General features: G+C 34.2%; 1 protein-coding gene across 35 annotated transcripts in view; it reads right to left on the minus strand.

Annotated features, from left to right (window-relative positions):
• Positions 1 to 20,710, minus strand: part of trip6 (thyroid hormone receptor interactor 6) — a 52,869-nt gene that overhangs the window by 16,419 nt on the left and 15,740 nt on the right. For 12 of the 35 annotated variants that reach the window (XM_087260866.1, XM_087260855.1, XM_087260851.1 and 9 more), the window contains 2 exons: positions 3,829 to 3,891; positions 47 to 260 (listed from right to left, as the gene is read on the minus strand). In XM_087260866.1, coding sequence (XP_087116992.1) covers positions 47 to 251 — 205 coding nt within the window. In that variant the 5' untranslated portion in view covers positions 252 to 260; positions 3,829 to 3,891. Of the gene's footprint in view, positions 1 to 46; positions 261 to 3,828; positions 3,966 to 4,019; positions 4,396 to 20,710 lie in introns of those variants that run through there. The other 23 variants (XM_087260868.1, XM_087260858.1, XM_087260857.1 and 20 more) reach the window with 5 other exon arrangements.

The following is a 20,710-nucleotide window of genomic DNA, read 5'->3' on the forward strand; positions in this document are numbered from 1 at the left end:
ATAGGGATCAACATGACGTTTAAACAACAAGTTTAGCAGTTCTTACCTGAAGGTCCAGTAGCCATATATCTAATGGGCATGCCATTTCCTCCCGTTCCACCATTCTGGTCATACATGTTATATTTGGGCCTCTGCTCGGGCAGGCCTTTCTTTGGAGGTCTGTAGAGAGCGGGGCCAGAGTGTGACATTGGTGCTGTGTCTCTGTCTGGGCTACCCAGGGTCCTTGGAGGCAGCCAGGTGGGACCAGACATATCAGACTTCTACAAGAACAACACACAATATAAACCATGGCACCATTGTGAAACTTTGTAGGTTTAAAGTCACTTATTTGAGTATTTTAAATATGATTAGATGTAATGTATAACACAACAATCCCTAAGAGTTCAGGCTCTATAGAAGTGCTGCCCAAGCTTGTATAAAATGCATAACTGTAACTACACAAAACAGACTGATGCTTTATGCTTTGTCTCCAGTGGCAACGCATGGTTTCCATGATAACAATAGGCACCAAGTTAAAAAGCAGGAAAAGGGAACCATTCTCAGCCGAAAGGGGAATTCCAGGGTTCCTCAGTCAAACAGCATTTCTCTCTCTCTCACACACATACAAAACAAACATACAATTCCCACAGGTGCACAACATTTGCAATGTATTCGTTCCGCTCTCGAGTCTCCCATAGGTACAATAGGCATTGTCCACAACACTTAATCCACAATACTTTATCTACAGAGCCTGTCCATGAAAATAAGATAGGAAGTGTTGTGTAATATACAACTTTTCATTTGTGCCATCAGGTGTTCGCCAGACAATGTGCTTGTGTATCCAAGTGCTGACGAGTGCTTGTTATTATAAGCTTATGAAAACAAACCTCACAACAATATAAGATGCTGTAAACACAATAGTATTTTACAAAAGTATTAGAAAACAAACAAGTCCTCTGAGAATCTAGCTTAAGATGGCTGTCTAGTAATCTGCTGGTTGAGCAGTTAACATGCCCAAATATAGAGTTTAGCCACATTAGTAGAACTAACTAGTAGCTGGTTCGTATTGAGGTAAAGTTGGTTTTATTTTCACACATTTGCACTTTCCTCTGAATAATTTAATTTCACAAAAACATCTTTTGCAAATTCTAAATAGGGAAATTATATTAACACAAATGATCTCAAAGTAAAACATTGTTTACAGTCAAATAAATAGTGCTAATGTTATTTTCAAATCATACTTACATGTGTTTCAGGCCGAATATTCAAAGTGGCATGGTAAACTATATAGGGAGCATGTCACAAGTTGTCACTGGACAATTGTGTTAATATAAAACCAACTTCACCTCAATATGGTTTGTTTGTTAATGGTCGAAAGTAGTCTAGCACAACCAAATCACCAACAACAGTATTTTGTAAAGCATTACATAACGAACAAGTCTTTTGAAATTGTACTTGAAAAGCCAGAATAAAGGGACAGTTCACCAAAAACTGAAAATTCTGTCATCTTTTACTCACCCTTCACTTGTCACAAACCTGTTTGAGACGGAGTAAATACAGTATAGATACATATACAGTATGCGAAGTGGAGTTTTTTTATAAACTAATTTCGAGAGGATCGCATGCTTATGATTGCTTGCGGCTGGTCCCTCATTATCCAATTTATGATTCACCAATCAGATAATTCCTAAGCCACTATAAAATACCCTAAGTTCCATATCACAGCCACCTTTGTTTTTGAGGATCCCCCCTTCCACCCCTACTCCTCCTCCTTTCCTAGATGGCTGACACGGTGGCCCAGTGGTTAGCACTGTTGCCTCACAGCAAGAACATCTTTGGTTGTAGTCCTTACCAAGCCAGTCGACGTTTCAGTGCGGAGTTTACATGTTCTCTCCATGCTCACGTGGGTTTACCCCCAGGTTCCCAGAGTTCGTCCCACCGTCCAAAAACACAACTTAAGTTAATTGACTAATCCAAATCAGCATTATAGACATGCTCCTAGTAAGTAGTTATCTCTTAAGAGCAATCACTATCTGTTCATTAGCTTCTACAGCAGGGGAGTTCTCGAGATCAACCTGAGCTCAAACTCCCCTCTCGCCTTGCAAACAGGAGGGAGCCCCGGACTTGACGATCTTTTGAGCTCATGGCTCTCCCCCAGGACAGCATGCCAAACTAGCTTTATAATTAATCATCAGCTAAGTGTGAACTAGGGCTGCACGATATTGGAAAAAATTGACATTGCGATATTTTTTCCCCTGCGATATATATTGCGATATTATATATATATATATATATATATATATATATATATATATATATATATATATATATATATATATATATATATATATATATATATATATATATATATATATATATATATATATATATATATATATACTGTGAACTCTTGGACTATATATTGACAATCAGGAGGGTCAGCTGTTTCAGTTAGTTTGTGTATACATGCTTCACTTATTTATGCATTTCTTTTTTTAATTTCATCTAGTTTATTAATAAAAACTAAAAGATTTAGGTTTTCAGCATTTTGAGGGACATTTAGTGTATTCTGACCTGCAGTATTCTCTAATTTGCGATTTCAGATGTTACTGTAGGTTAAACTACAAACTACATATTTTTCAGGCTAAATATGTAAACACCCATTTTACGAGAACAAGTCTTGTGAACATGATGTCTATTGGAGCTCTAGATCTGCCTCTTTCAGACTTTGTTCTCGCATTGACTGATTGGCGCAAATATGCATTAACAATTTTTTTACCGTTATAGCGGTGGTCAAATGTTTTATTTATATTATCTATTATTTTAATAATTAATATTATTTAAAATACAGATCAGAGTGAAATATTTCTCAGTATTAAACAACTGACCCCCCCATACATCTTGTTCTGACATCCTTCAGGGGGGATAAAGTGGTAATTAGGGGGGTCATATCTCCCTAAAGCCCCTGTAATTCGCACCCCTTATATGTACTTTTTTGTTAAACACAAAATAAGCTGTTTTGAAAAATACTGAAAATGTGTAACCTTCCTATTATGAAAGTAAATGGCTACAGGTTTCTAACATGCATGCCTTCAAGTTTTTTCTTTTGTGTTCAACAGAAAAATGAAACTCATAAAGGGTTGGAACCACTTGAAGAAGAGTAAATCTTCAATTGGGCTGAACTACAGTAGTCAACATTTGAAGAGGATCATAACCTTTCATCAAAGATTTCCTAAAACTATTGAACAACAGCCATTCTTGTCCTAGGACAATTTTGAAAAACATTTTTGATTCGCTTCGAATGTTGACTACTGTATTTAGGAAAACAGCTTGGTAATGTTGGTTGACCAGTTAAATTGCCCCCAAAAACAGTTTGACCACCTTAGTATAACTTGTAGCGTGCTGTATGTTTGTTGATGTTAGAAGATGGTTTTACACAAGCAAATAGCCAGGTAATGAGCAGTTAACCATCAATGTTATCTTAACATTGATTCAGCTCTCACGTCTACATTGATCTATAATAATTACACTGAACAACATCTAAACAAGTTTCTTAACCACATAAACATCCAATATGACCGTCTTGCATTGCACTACAACCAGTGAAAGCTCGAACTCAAAGCCGTGGCTTGTTAGGCCGATGTATCTCCCGTATGACTCCATTTTTTAAATCTTAAAATAAATGAATTGCAGTCTGCTTTAGGTTGTGATTCGTTGCAGTGCTTGACAGAAGCGCGCGACACATGAACGTGACGCTCGCGGATTTCTGCTCATCTATGGTTACTGACGTCCGGTGTGTTCTGTGGGTTATTTAAACAATAGGACATTAACAATTTCCCGTAACGTTACCTTTTGAAAACGCTGCAGACTCCAAGCCTACAGAACATCTGCCTCGTCTCGGCTCGTTTTCATCTGCAAAATGAAATCAGCGATATTTTCCATCAGCTCATGCCTCATGAAATGACCGGCGGGCAGCGTCCGTCTGTCTGTATCAGTTAAAAAGTTCAGTTCAATACATTATTCAAGCCTCCTGTACTTACTTAATATATCAATTCAACTGTTAAATATTACAAACACGCCTATAAACATTAAAGCCCATGCAGTCGTGCACTACAGACCGTTCAGTTTTTGGAGAGTAAGTTAACGTTACATCCAGAGTTTACATTGTTTATTTGACTGTTGATAATGCGAATACTGCAAGTCGCGTCGGCTGATTTATGCGAGATTTTTTCTTCTTCTTAAAGAAACACTATCGCAAACACTGTCAGCAAAACGTGCTCGCTTTCGGTTTATATCCGACCCATTACACTTCTGAGCTACTTTTTAGTTCTCTTTCGATTTCATTTTAGTAACCTACTTTTCCTGGAGGATCCAGCAGCGGCTGACAGAGGCCTGTGTGGAGCAGTCCAAACGCGTGACGTCACATGGCAAGCCGCATTAACATTCAACGTCCTTTACACCAAAATACTGATAGACATAGGTGCAATAACATTATATTGGTGATACCGTTATTCAAAAGTAATGGACGACCATTTAATTATTGTGAATGTCTCAATTTTTACAAGATCCCCATAACTGCTAAAGAGTTTTCAATAGCATTTGATGCAATTCCCAGTGTACTTTTTCAGCTGTGTTGCCAACTTAGCAATTTGCTAGATTTAGCAACTTTTCATACTACCCTAGCAACTATTTTTCAAAAAGCACCTAGCAACAAATTTAGCAAATTTTTTACATTCATTTGGCTACTTTTAATAATAATAATAAAAAAAGTCATTTAAAAGAGCAGTGGCTGCAGGCTTCACTCGGTAGAGTAAATTGCAAGCTCATTGTTTTTCATAACTGTTAATTTACTGATATTTGTTATCATGTATACTTGTTGGTAATTTAGGTAGCAATACATTCCAATAGTGCTATAATTGTTATCACTTTTACGAATGTGTTAATTTCCCAAGTTAAAGGGAGTAGATACACAATCTGTGATTGTTTAAAAGAACGTAACTGTTCGTTATCAGTGTTATATATATATATATATATATATATATATATATATATATATATATATATATATATATATATATATATATATATATATATATATATATATATTTATTATATATGATATAATATTATATTTATTATATATTTTTTTTTCTATATTTGTCCAAATATAGTTTACTGTATTTTTCAATACAGATCTAAATGGACATATTTCAAATAATGTTTTTGTTGAGATGGCCAGTCAATTTAAGAAAACATTAATTCTTTTGTATACTATAAAGATGTAGTTTTGAGTTGTGATTACACAATGACGTCATCACGCAAAGTAATATGTTAATAAGAATCTATTTATTGTATATCTGGATGTAATGTTTTAATATAATATAATATATTAAATATTTTAAATAATAATTTAATATACTAAATACAATATATTAATACACGGCGCATCAGAGTAGAGACATAATGAACGTATGCATGTCAGATACTACGTGATGATGTCACTGATATGCAAATTAGTGTGTGACGTCATCTGGCAACATTTAGCTACTTTTTGAGCAGGCTTTAGCTACTTTTGATTGGAAATTGGCAACACTGTTTTTCAGTTCTTATCTGGTAATATGTCCTCTGAATCCAATCTTTTACATACTAATCAGTTAAGTGTCAATGGTGTGATAATTATAGACAATAAAATTAATAACGTTTACATTAAGAAGTTACGCAAATCCACATTGTTGCTTAAATGCAAATCTTTTAGAAATTCCTTATTTGAGCAGATTAAGTAAGAAAAAGTTAGGAACTTACCTTGTAAATATTGTCTCACAAATAAAGTTTAAGATGTGACATATAAACTAATTCATTTCATTTATCCAGTGAAACAAAAAAAAACTTTTGTTAAAAGATCTGCATTTGAATGCACATATACCCAAATGTTTTGGTTTGATGTTGAATACCATATTTAAACTTACAAAATTAAAAATCAGTTTTCTTGTAAAGATACTTTTTGACATACAACAATAATGGTAAAACTTTGGAGCAAAATTTGTTTATTAATTTAATGATTATATATGGGAAATACCATATCCACAAACAAAAATGGTCCAATGATAAGCCTTACATTTATTTGTTTAAAACTGATGTTAAGCATTATACTGAAACCCTAAAAGACATTAAAAATAAAAAGCTATATGGATGTATGCAATTTTGCAATCATTTTCCTATGCAAATTTCTTGTCATTTATGAATGCCCTGTAATTTTGTTTTTATAATTATATAATTCTCTATTGATTTGTTCCTTTGACGTGGAAAATATGTAAGCATTGCATTCCCTTTTTTATATGCTATTGTTCTTGTTATGCAAAAAATAAATAAATTAATTAAAAATGTCCTTTACACCAACTTGAATTTCTTTTTACAGATGTACCGTATTTTCAAAAAATCTAATAGTGATTACCATACCTACCAACATTGGAATGTAAAAATATAAAAATAAGGGATCTATGAAAGCATGTGATTGCTTTTACGAAATGTTTGAGCTTATTTAGGACAAAATGTGTTGTGTTTAAAATAAACCCACCAAGATCGGCATGTTTAGATATTATTATTATTATTGTTATTATTATTATTTTTAGGTGTATATGTCTGTTCAAACTTGCACCCAAATCCCAGTGTTCACTTTCGCTCTGCTTCAAATCACGTATACAGAAACCATGGCCGTAGTCTGTGTGTGTGTGAATGAGTGTGTATGGATGTTTCCCAGTACTGGGCTGCAGCAGGAAGGACATCCGCTGTGTAAAACATATGCTGGATAAGTTGGCGGTTCATTCCACTGTGGCGATAAATAAAGGGACTAAGTTGAAGGAAAATGAATGAATGATTTAGACTAGAGACAAATGGCAGTAATAAAAAGAGACAAATAGTTTACACAAATAAATGTTAAATTGGCTTGCCAGAGATGTCAGGGTGTCCTGGAGCAATACAGTATTTTGGGATGCCTGCTGTGTGTGTCCCATATTGGAATGACATATGGTGCCAGTAGTAAAGAGAGAGAGAGAAAGAGGGATTTATTTATCGCCTCAGGCAACTTAATCCCGGGCATATCACTTGTCCACAAAAAGAAAAAAGAATGCTTAGCTGTCTGCGGTCACATTTTGATAGATGAATTTATCGTTTAACCCCCTGCTTTTGATTGAATCACCAATGGTAAAGCAGCTGGATAATCCTCAAGACTGTAATCTGCATGTCTGTTGTTTTATTTGTCAATCCTTTGAACTCTGCTTGGATTACAGCTCAGCTTAAATCTCTGTGTACTATAATACACAAGGGACAAAGACAAAATGTCTCTTGGTGTCCACATTTAATTTCAATTACAAAAGTGATTTTATAGGCACAGAAAGCATATTAAATGCAAGTAAAGTTTCTACTTTCATGTTTCCAATAAAACAAGTGAAAATACAAATAAAATATGACAGTTCAATGCACATTTACTTAAATAATAATAATATTAATAATAATGACCATAATAATAATAATAACGATGATAATAATAATGATAATAATGATAACATTAACAATAATGATAACAATAACAATAATAATAATAACAACAACGATAATAATAATAATAATGATAATGATAATAATAATAACAATAATAATGATAATAATAATAATAATAATGATAATACTGATAATAATAATAATGATAATAATAATAGTAATAATAATAAAAATAAATTTTATTTGAAATGTGCTTCTTTAAACTCAACGCTCTACAGAACAATAGAACAACAATAAAAACTTAAAAAATCAAAAATACACAAATTTTTAAAAAATGACAGAAATCCTAATTAATTAAATGCAAAAGTAAAAAGAAGAGTCTTGAGGCTCTTACACACTGGGACGCTTTTCGTTTGCGTTTATCGTCAGCTTTTTTCAAGACGTTTTTAGAATAATAAATAGTAGTAGTAGTAGCAATCATAATTATATATGTAAATTCAGATTATCAAAAGAGCAGATCTTCATAGACTATTCTTTTGGTGACATTTTTTCTGAATGGACTAAAATGATCTCTCATGTCAGACTTTGTGATTTACTTTCCTGTCTTGGTTTCTCCAATAATCCTTTGACTGTGCTCGACTTTAACATCCTGTCCTGATCATATCTGTCTTCTGAAACTCTACGTGACCATCAGGCCAAAGCTGAAGGCTCTAGAGAGGAAATGACTGGTCTGAACCATTTTCCCTCTCAAATATTTCTCCAAATAGACACAAGATGAAGAAGACTTCAGACACCCAAAAGCTCGTCATAACATTCAACAAGTGGTGTAAGTTAATTGAGTTCTGTCATCAAAATGATATGACTTTGTAAGCATATTAATGTTGATGTGGAAATGCGCAAACTGGTGCAAGTGTCTGGGAAAGTGTCAGAGAAATGAAATATTGCAATATTACAATGGCAACATAACCTAAACATATAAACACCAAACAAAAACCTCAAAACATTCTGCACAGGTGAGTGGGTTTGACAAACCACCTGCAGAAACACTCTTCTCTCCAAATGCACCAGACACTTTACCTGACTCAATAAGGAAAACAATGTTTATGAATGTGCCACAAATCATGTTGGACTACTTGTCTTCTTCAACCAAAAATGTATTTTTTATACCACAATGTCTTGCACAAGTTTGTTCTGTATTATTTAAAATTACTTGTTACTTAGATTATCTCACCATATAGGTTTAAAATAGCTCTTAAATCCAGTTTTGTGTTCACATTTATGATTATGTATATTTATGTAAAATCATGGTCCTGTGAGACAACTTTCTGTCCACTGTATGAGACACATGTAGTGCAATGACAATAAAGCTCAACTTGCACTGTAAAAATGCTGGGTGTCACACAATATATTCATGTTGTGCCAATCAATGAAGTTAATTTAACACATTCCACAACAAGTAGATTAAACATAAAACAATTAAGTTGTGCCTAAAGAAATCTCAAGAATGGATGTTTTGGCTCATTTTAAGTAAGTATGAAAAAGCGACAAAATATATATATTTTAATGTGACTTGATACTGTAGTATTACTGCACTGAACAAACACCAATATGGATAACTGGTCAAAAATGACTAATTTACAATTGAACATTATCTGTTTATCAGCAGGGTAAGAATATTGTGTGTTTGATGTAGAACATATGTGCTCCACATTTCATTTGTTTGATTTGTGATAACATTAGATAACATGCTTATTGAGAAGTGTGCAGGGGAAAGACTGCTAATTAAATATAACGGAGAACTGATCAAATATTAATTTCTGATTTTATTGTAGTCAGTGTATGCTTTATTGTAAGCTTTTTAATAATACACTAAAAGAATATTGTTTGCTATTTATTCAAACTACTTATTTAAAGGGCACCTATTTTATTATAAGATATAAGATAAGTCTTTGGAGTCTCCAGAATGTATCTGCAAAGTTTCAGCTCAAAATACCTATCAGATTATTTATTATAGTCTCCAGAATTTGCCCTTTTTGGTGTCTTGAGTTCAGTGTAGCGGTTTTTGTAGCCTGTGGCTTTAAATGCAAATGAGCTGCTTCTCCTGCCCATCACTCCTATGTGGGTGTTTGCTTCTTCTTCGCTATTTCAGATGAACAGCAGTCAGTGACAGAGACAGACACCGATGAAGCAAAAATCCAACTCATCAGCCAAAAATACCAAGGAAGTTTTTTTGAAGTATTTGTGGTGGAGTTTATTCAAGCCTTTCTGAAACAATGAGTCTCACACAAATGGCGTTTGCAGTACATGCAAACACATGCATATAGATGCATGTTTACTGACACCATGCAGCCTGGTGATTATAATGGTTAAGAATTACATAGCGATTTTACAGTGTTCATTACGATCATGCTCTGTTTTTAAAATGTTACATTTGTAAAACTTACAGAAATCATAGAGAGTTGGAACAGATATTTTAATCTCAGTTCCTTTGCATAAATAATGTTCTGTGGACATTATTATAGAAACATGGCGTCTTTCTATAAATTCTGTGGGCGGGGAAAACCTTATTCCTATGTCACATTGGAGGGGACCTCAAAATCACTGGGATTTGGGTCCTATTTTAACGTCAGGAAATTTTCAGGAAAAAAGAGATTCATTTGGTTTCTATCACTCCAATATGACAATGAATACAATTGTCGAGCTGTAACAACACAATTATTGAGTTTTCTTTGAGACAACTTAATCGTTTTATGTTAAATCCACTTAAATTTGTAAAAACTAACAAGTTAACTTAATTTCTCCAGGTTGTTCCAACACAAATAGATTGTGTGTAACCCAGCATTTTTTTAAAGGGTAGAAAATATTTTTAAAAGATATTTCTTTTTAATAGCAATTTCTTAAACATTACGTGACAAGTTGTACATGTTTTGGCCATAAATTCAGTCAGTTTAATAAACATGTTCCTCAAATTTTAATGGTTGATGGTCATTGAAAGCTAATTTTCTGGACATCATGTGCATTATTTAAACTCATTTTCTGCACACATCACTCTGTACACAATCAATAATATTACATTTATTTGACATTTTTCAAAAATATAAGCAAAACACATTCCTGCAAAGGTTTACACTTAGCATATGTTTCTTTTTTTGTAGTCTGAAATGAGTACATGCTGACAGAATATGAATAGGGTATTGTTGATTGTGGGAATTTTTCTTAGATCTCTTGCGTGATAATTGTTAATGTTGCATTAGCTTCTATGAATAGCTGCGTAGAGGTTATAAAAGAAATAACTCATGACCTGAAATATCTTCCACATTTTTAGCTGCAGGCAATTCAGCAAACATCTTGATTACTTGGCTGTTTGTCTAATGATCCTGGCACAGTATTTTAAGAGAAACATTGTTCTCGATACCGGGAGCACCTACAGTCTGATTTTCTCTTGAGCTTTTCTGGGGTTTGGAATGTTAATAATTTCTGGCTCAGTCATTGGGTTATTTTTTTTAAACACACATATTTTGAATTTGATACTCTCTCTTTCAGAGATATTAAGGATTCTTTAAGGAAGTCTTAAAGAAATTAGTAAAGGAATACAAAGCTCAATACTTAAATAAAATGCATATATATTTCTCTCTATGCATACTCTGGCACTATTTTTAACAGCTTTTAATTTTTATTAGATGATTAAAAAAATAAATACAAATAATAGGATAATTAGGCAAAAAATTGTGGAACATACAGTAGAATACATTTTTTTTTAAATCCTGAGCACCAAAGCATTTAAAATAATAAATGTGTAATATATCTATAATTTTTGTGTTTACCTTATTAAAATATCTAAAACTATTTAAAATAATTAATTAATTTAAATGCATAACATGTATCTTGATTTTTTTCTCTGAGAAAAAAACTAAATGAACTAAATAATAAACAAAATATATATTTACCATAATTTATAGAAGACACCCACAAAATATTTAGTTAAAATATCAACATCAAACTATGAAAAATATGTCATCATTCATTTGATCTTCATTTGACACTATAAAAAACTGAACTAAGTTCACTCAACTTAAAATTGTAAGGCAACTTGCAGCAAAGCTTTTTTAGTTTACACAAATCGAGCCAAATTCAGTTTAGTACATTAAGTTACCATTTTATTTTTTTACAAATTTAAGTGGATTGAACACAACAATTAAGTTTGTCTCCAAAAAACTCAAGAATTCTGTTGTTTCAACCCATTTTAAATAAGTAGTTTGAACAAGAAGCAACAGCCATTTGAGTGTATTATAATGATCTCTGAAGGATCATATGACACTGAAAATTCTGCATTGCAAGAATAAATAAACTACAATCTGAAATGAATGCCATTATTTCAAATTCTACAATATTCTAATCATTTACAATGCAAAGTAAAAATATGTAATATCAAATACAGATAAACCGTGATGAGTTTAGGATATTTATTTCAATAGATGTTTTTCCCCCTCACTCTAAATGCGTGATCCTTTTCAGTACATCCTAATTTTCCTCATTGTCCATGTCTGTGCACGTCTCCACCTCCTTCCACCTTCCTCAAGAGGACAAACAACCCCCTCCATCCACACTCCACACCGGATGAGCTCAAACCATGTCCTTATATGTCCAAATCTCCGGCAGGAAGAGACACTTATTTACAAGTGCAGACGCTGTTTCTGCAGCTTATATGTGTAATTAATATACTTTTATTTTGTAATTTAGTATGCAAAACTATGCAAAAAGTTTTTTTTTTCCAAAATATGATTACAATATAAAAAAAGAAACGAGTTTGCACTATAAAAATGGATATTATTAATAAGTTGAAATAACCTCTGACATCCTTTTTATTAATTATAGATATTTTTTGAATAATTTTCATTTATCATTGTTTGTGTTTTTCCAAAGAGACTGAACAATTAACAATAAAATACATTATTTAAAAAATTCTGGTATTTTTAAACCAACATTATGGGTTATACAGTACATGTTTTTAGCAATTTTAATTCACACTATAAAAACTGCAGGGTTCCACACAATTCCTTCATGTTGTCCCAAAACAAATTAGATTAACTTAATCAAATTTAAGTGGATTGAACATAATACAATTAAGTTCTCTCCCCCAAATTAAGTTCTCTCCCCCTAATAATCATGTTGTTTTAACTCATTTAAGATAATTTAAACATGAACTAAAAGTATTGAGTATGGGTCTATTTTAACATGGGTTTGTTTTTTCAATTAAATTTAAATGTCACTTACAGTACACCAACGGATGAGCTAATCCACATTTGATCCATTAAATCAACCCAGCATTTTTTTAGATCGATTAAAAAAATTATGGAAAACTATTATACACTTGCCATCAATCCCATTTGTAAGAGCAACAAATAATAACTTGACTTCTAGTGGATTATTTGGAAAAGTGGCAGAAGGTAGATTTTTCTAATGAATCATCTGTTGAACTGCATCCCAATCATCACAAATACGGCAGAAGACCTACTGAAACCCACGTGAAGTCAAGATTCTCACAGATATCAGTCAAGTTTGGTGAAGGAAAAATCATGGTTAGGGGTTACATCCAGTATGAGGGTGTGCAAGAGTGAATGGCAACATCAACAGCCTGAGGTATCAAGACATTTGTGCTGCCCATTACATCACAAACCACAGGAGAGGGCAAATTCTTCGGAAAAAGTTCCTGAAAGCAAAGAAGATCAAGGTGCTCCAGGACCACCTTACCAGCCCAGTCACCAGACATGAACATTATTGAGCATGTCTATGGTAAGATGAAGGAGGAGTCATTGAAGATGAATCTAAATAATCTTGATGAACTCTGGGAGTCCTGCAAGAACGCTTTCTTTGCCATTCCAGATGACTTTATTAATAAGTTATTTGAATCATTGCAGAGATGTATAAATGCAGTCCTCCAAGCTCATGGGAATATTAAGTATTTTTCCACTAGAAGTCAAGATATTATTTGTTGTATCTAAAACTTGCAAAGGCGACGAGACATGTCCTGTATGTCCTGTAGTGTATGCTTTTATGTTAGTTTAACTTAATAGAATAAGTTACATTTAAACTTAATATAATATAACTTTAATATAATGTCATTTAAAATAATAAATAACTGGATTCTACTTTTTAATAATGTAAAGTAACAAGTTTACAGTGTGGTAACACGCACACACACACACATTCAGTGAATCATTGTCAAAATAACAGTTTTCCACATGTCATTCCTAGATTCCATCTTGGGAATCAACAGTAATGACTCAACCGTCCTGCAGCTCCATCAGCTCCTCATAATGAGAGACTCACAATGCGGTGCTTTCTGCCGCTCTGATCTATATAACGCTGCTGCCAGTCTGACAGACTGTATGGTTTCCGCTAATTGGCCTGAGCTCGTTCAGTAATGGTCTCACTTTTCCTCGGCCGCCCCCTCTCTTCCGTTGCTCGCACAATGCCTGGAAGTCGCCTAGACCCACATCTCCCTCTCTGTGTTTTTTCTTCTGTTGTTTTTTCTCTCTCTCTTTTCTCCCCCTCGCACCAAAGACACAATTGATCTATTCGGCATCAAAACAAACAGCAGCACAAGGACTCACACACGCACTCAACACCCTCGTCCAGAAGATACTTCCGACTCGCATTAACAGACACAGAGCACATCTCAACGCAAACCAAGGACAAATTTGGTAATCCATATACACTTATATGCAGTTTTGTAATGAATGGTAAACTCCAAAAATAAGTCCCAAAGGTTGTTGTTTGTTTCAACTACTTATTTTAAATGAGATGAAACACAATTCTTGAGTTTTTTGGGGGGACAACTTAATTGTTTTATATATTCAATCCACTTAAATTTGTAATAAAAAAAAAGAATTAACTTAATTCCTTCATATTGTCCCAACACAAATTGATTGTGTAGAGCCCAGCATTTCTACAGTGTACCTGACATAAAAAGAGAGTTATGATCCATTTCAACATTTTTAATATTGTAATGCTTCGAGTGAAATTAGGCGTCTGCGTTTTAATATATAGCAGGCCTATAACAGACATTAGTTTTGAGATATGCCCAAAACCACATCTAACAAAGTGTACTGTATTATACGTCAGCAGATTACAATGTTTTAACAGCAATTAATCCCACACATGATGTGAAATTAAAGGGTTAGTTCACTCAAATATGAAAATTCTGTTATTAATTACTCATGTTATTCCAACGTGTTTGCATGGGTTTCCTCCAGGTGCTTCAGTTTCCCCCACAGTCCAAAGATATGCGGTAAAAGTTAATTGAATAAACTAAATTGGCCGTAGTGTATGTGTGTAAATGAGAGTGTATGGGTGTTTCCCAGTGGTTGGTTGCAGCTGAAAGGCCATTCGCTGCGTAAAACATGTGCTGGATAAGTTGGCGGTTCGTTCCACTGTGGCGACCCCAGATTGATAAAGGGACTAAGCTGAAAAGAAAATGAATGAATGTCGTTCCAATGTCCTAAGACATTAGTTTATCTTCAGAACACAAATTAAGGTTATTTAGATGAAATCTAGCAGCTCTCTGATCCTCCATAGGCAGCATCTGTCCAGAGACGTTTAAAGTAATGAAGCTAAAACATTCCATGTGACTTCAGTATTTCAACTGTAATCACACAAAGCTCCAAGAGTCCAAGAACACTTTTGTGAGGCAAACAAAATTTATAAATGTGTTCTGCATCAGATTAGGGTGCATGTTTACGACAGGTAATTCAGCCTTTTTATACACAATAAGGGGCCGATCACAGCAAACTCGCTTTTACGTTCTAAAAGCACAAGCCGCACCGCAGTGCCTTTTGGTTGACAAGAAAAAAAGAAGTGTGCTGCACTTTTTATGTCGCTAGGCAATGACTGAATTAAATGCAGCTGATATTGACTCCAACTCTGAAATCTGGACTTTACTAGAACTATGTTAAGCTGCTTTGACACAATCTATATTGTGAAAAGCGCTAAATAAATAAACTTTAAATTGAATTGAATAATATTTTGATATTCAAGATTTGTGAAGTCATGCAGCTCCGGATAACTCAAAACAGCAACCACAAGTCTCTCCTCCATCTTCAAAAGTCTTCGTAGTTGTCTTGACAACACAAACACTGCTGTTACTTCAACAAATGATTCTCACCAAACTGTATTTTCTGTACACTTTACAAGATTAATTTAGGTGATGTTAAAAATTAAGCCACTTGAGTCTCCAAAGGAAACCTAATTAGTAAATGAGTAAATCACACATTTACAGTCATTTAAAGTTTTCAGTCAGGCTATGTTTATATACATTTTTAGACAACACAATACCAGTGTTTTACATTTAGAAGAGAAATTAAGAAATCAATGTTTGGTATTTGTTATTTGTGACCAATTATCATTTTCTGCAAAAAAAAAAAAGAAAAAAAAAGTTAAATAACAGTATTTTCACTTGAAATGTAAAAGGAATGTTTTACTTATTTACAAGACCGAAATAGTCCACGGAAAGTGAGAAAGTTTCAGTGTTCCTTATTTTTTCCCATAGCTATATTAGCGGTGGGCCATTATCGGAATTAATGTGAGACTTTTATTGCGCAATAAAAAAATATCACTGTTAATCTATTATCAAAGGTGGGTTGGAATCTGGGTCTATTCTACGCAAGCTATGATGACTTTCACCTTGATATTTCAGCACAGCTCCTGACCGGTGAGCCATCTGACAAAAAAGTGAATCAAATCAGCACCCTTCTGGATCTTTCACTTACTTCAAAGACACAACTGACTACGCTTACATAGACATCTGCAATCTAGTTATTTGGCTTAATAGGCAATAATAGAATTAAGGTGTTCACGTGAAAAACTTTCATGTAAGAGTTTCCGGTCACACTTTACAATAAGGTTCATTAGTTAATGTTTATTAATGGATTGACTAACATGAACAAACAATGAACAATACATTTACTACTGTATTTTGTTCATGTTAGTTAACGTTAGTTAATGAAAATACAGTAGTTCGTTATTAGTTCATGTTAACTCATGGTGCATTAACTAATGTTAACAAGCATGGAGTTGGATGTTAATAATGCGTTAGTAAATGTTGAATTATGATTAATAAATGCTGTACATGTGTTGTTCATGATTAGTTCATGTTAGTAAATGCATTAACTAATGAACCTTATTGTAAAGTGTTACTGAGTTTCCTGTAATTTTGGGTGACTTTGACTGCAGTTCGGCAGTTCCACTTACACTCATGAACATGTCATTCATGCTCCTGTAACAAACTGGCGTATTCGACGCAAATAAGGAGTAAAGACTGGGGAGAGTGTTATAGAATTTAATACCGCACGCCGAATAGAAAAAAAAAAGAATTCCACATTTCGTACTGCCGTGTGTGTGGATCTTGTTGGAAAATATGGTAAAAAGTCCTACATGATGGTAAATGATCGCGATGTTGTTTACTTCAGTAATGCCACTAATATAAGCATACTCCACGTCTTAATTCCATTTCTGTTTAGTTCAGTTAGTCAGATTAAGGTAATCAAACTGTTTAACTGAATAAACAGTTTGTAAACACAAGTTCATCTCATTAAACATCATTTATTTTCATCATCAATTATCGTGGTAGAACAGTTTCTCAAGCAGGAGATGAGCTCTTGTTCTAATGCGCCACCTGGCTTGAGAAACCCGTTCTCAAAGACTTGCATTTAGTCATTATTTGGATAGCACACACATTCTGAATGGCTTTGGCAGAATTCAAATGAGCCATTTTAATCTAGATTAATTGAGATTAATTCTAAAATTATGTTTGATTAATCAAGATTAAAGAAAAAATCTATGCCCACCAACATTTGAAGTCAGAATTATGAGCCCCCCTTTGAATTTTTTTTTCTTTTTTAAATATTTCTCAAATGATGTTTAACAGAGCAAGGACATTTTCACAGCATGTCTGATAATATTTTTTTTCTTTTGGTGAAATTGTGTTTCATTTCGGCTAGAATAAAAGCAATTTGAAATCTTTTAAACACCAATTTAGGGACAAAATGATTAGCCCCTTTATGCTACATATTTTTTCAATAGTCTACAGAACAAACCATCATTATACAATAACTTGCCTAACTACCCTAACCTGCCTAGTTAACCTAAATAACCTAATTAAGCCTTTTAATGTCACTTTAAGCTGTATAGAAGTGTCTTGAAGAATATCTAGTCAAATATTATTTACTGTCATTATGGCAAAGATAAAAAAAATAATTCAGGTATTAGAAATGAGTTATTAAAACTTAAAAATGTTTAGAAAATGTGTTAAATATCTGGAGGCGTGAAAATATCTTCTCTCAGTTAAACAGAATTTGGGGAAAACAATAAACAGGGGCGCTAAAAGTTCTGACTTCAACTGTATACTATATATACAGTATATACAGTTTATAAACACTGTAAAAAATGCTGGGTTCCACACAATTGATTTTTGTTCAGGCAACATGAAGGAATTAAATTAAGATTTTACAAATTTAAGTGGTTTGAACATAAAATAATTAAGTAGTCACCAAAAAATCTCAAGAATTGTGTTGTTTCAGCTCCTTTTAAATAAGGAGTTTAAACAAACAGTAGACATCATTTTTTAAAAGGAATAACAATGTAGATACTGTGTAAATGAGCATGCACAATTCAATATCAGCTGCAGTATTTCATTAACAAACAGGTCTTTCACAAAACTAATTCAGGCTTATTTTCTATAGACTTAATTGTGACTTATAAGGTTTTCCTCCAAACTCTCTGTGAACCGCGAGTGAAGAAGGTGAGGTAACTTTCCGCTTGTTTTTAAGCTATTGGAGACCTACACGGGCCCCCATATCCCCTGTCTCATTCTCCTGCCGGCTTTATTGACGGATGTCCTGCACAGGCGTTTCATCCCCGTTTCTGGCTATGTGTGTGTGTTTGTGTGTGTGTGTGTGTGTGTATGTCTCACAGGAAGCTTTAAGGGGGGTGGTGGTGAAATGTGGAGCTGCTCCAGAGTTCCTGCACATCTGCGGTCTGCATTTCTCTAGGTGTCGCTCAGTTGTTTTTCAGCCGTGAGAGAGGGATATCACCCATATCACTTTTTTTTAAACTCTCCTATTTCCTTCCGCCCATTGCCCATAACAAGCTTCCAGCAGCACACGCGCACACACACTCCTGTCACAGGAAGCCAGACAGAAGTTTCCGGCAACCCTTGAGAGAGGCAGGTGAGGCTTGATTTGGCTGTACCTGCTGACCTGGATGTGGGTCAGAACTGAGGTTGTGGCTTTTGTTTTGGCCGTGTTTACTGTGCAACAAAGTTCAGCCAGTCTATTCCAAATTACTTTTAGGAAGTCCAATCTCCAGACTTATTTGTGATGACCTATTTAGATTACTAATGCATCCTCAATGCACTAGATTTCATTAATACCAATGCTGTGATGCTTGTTGTTTGTTGAAAAGATGTCAGATTTCAGTAAAAACTGAGTTTAAATGAATTAAAAACTGAAAGTATGTTGTAAAACAGGGGTGCCCAAACTCAGTCCAGGAGGGCTGATGTCCTGCAGAGTTTAGTTCTAACCGCAATTAAACACACCTGAACCAGCTAATCAAGCTCTTTCTAGGTATACTAGAAACTTCCGGGCAGGTGTGTTGAAGAAGGTTGAAGCCAATCTATTCCAAACACTGGCCCTCCAGGACTGAGATTATTGTAAAACATACACCAACATTCATTCATTCATTCATTTATTCATTCCTTCATTTTCTTTTTGGCTTAGTCCCTTTATTAATCTGGGGTCGCCACAGCAGAATGAACCACCAACCCATCCAGCAATTTTTTTTTTCGCAGCGGATGACCTTCCATCCGCAACCCATCTCTGGGAAACATCCAAACACACTCATTCACAATCATACACTTTGGAAAATTTAGCCTACCCAATTCACCTGTACTGCATGTCTTTGGAATGTGGGGGAAACTGAAGTGAGCCAGAGGAAACCCACGCGAACTCGAGGAGCACAAGCAAACTCTACACAGAAACGCCAACTGACCCAGCCGAGGTTCAAACCAGCGACCTTCTTGCTGCGAGGCGACAACAATACCTACTGCACCACCGCGTCGCCCTTACACCAAAATTGCTTTTGTTAATTTATAACTTTAAAGAAAGTTTTAAAATGAAATGTACAAAAAATAAATCATAATTAATATTACTTTGTTGTTATTTAATACATTTTAATTGCACTGGTTGGCCGTAACATATTTGTATCGATTATGAATTATATGTATATTAGCCTATATGTTATGATATTATTTCTAAATTTAATCACATATCTAATTTTTTATATATATTATTGCTTCTATATTCCTGTTTCTAAGAATACCTTGCAATATACACTCTAGAGAATGCTGGGTTGTTGTATTCCAACATTGGGTCTAATTTGGACAAACCAAAAAATATAAACAAACCAAAATTGAAATAGAATTAGAAAAATTTGGACCAAAGTAAGTCTAAACAACAACCCTACATTCTATGCATATATAATTAATACTGATATTAATTCATTTATTCGTTTGTTTTCCTTTAGCTTAGTCTCTATTTCAGAGGTCACTACAGCAGCATGAACCACCAACTATTCTGGTACTATTCTATTCACACGCACGCACACACACACACACACACACACACACACACACACACAGGCACTCATACACTATGGACAATTTAGTTTATTAAATTCACCTATAACGCATGTCTTTGGACTATGGAAGAAACCGGAGCAATAATTATAATATGGATTTTAATAATTCACTCATTTTCTTTTCAGCTTAGTCCCTTAATTAATCAGGGGTCGCCACAGCGGAATGAACCGCCAACTTATCCAGCATATGTTTTATGCAGTGAATGTCCGTCCAGCTGCAACCCATCACTGGGAAACACCTTTACACACATACACTACGGCCGATTTAGCTTACCCAATTCACTTGTAGCACATGATTTGGACTTGTGGGGAAAACCGGAGCACCTGCACGCAAACGCTTGGAGTACATGCAAACTCCACACAGAAATGCCAACTGACCCAGTCGGGACTCGAATCAGCGACTTTCTTGCAGTAAGGTGAAAGCGCTACCCACTACACCTCCGTGTCGCCCTGTATTTTATTAATACTTATTTATAATTATAATTCATTTATATATAATTCAGCTTTGTCCAATAAAGTTTTAAATAAAAAAAGAGAAAAA

This window comes from Danio rerio, chromosome 7 (assembly GCF_052040795.2).
Source record: "Danio rerio strain M-AB ecotype USA chromosome 7, GRCz13ab, whole genome shotgun sequence".
NCBI classification, from domain to species: Eukaryota; Metazoa; Chordata; class Actinopteri; order Cypriniformes; family Danionidae; genus Danio; species Danio rerio.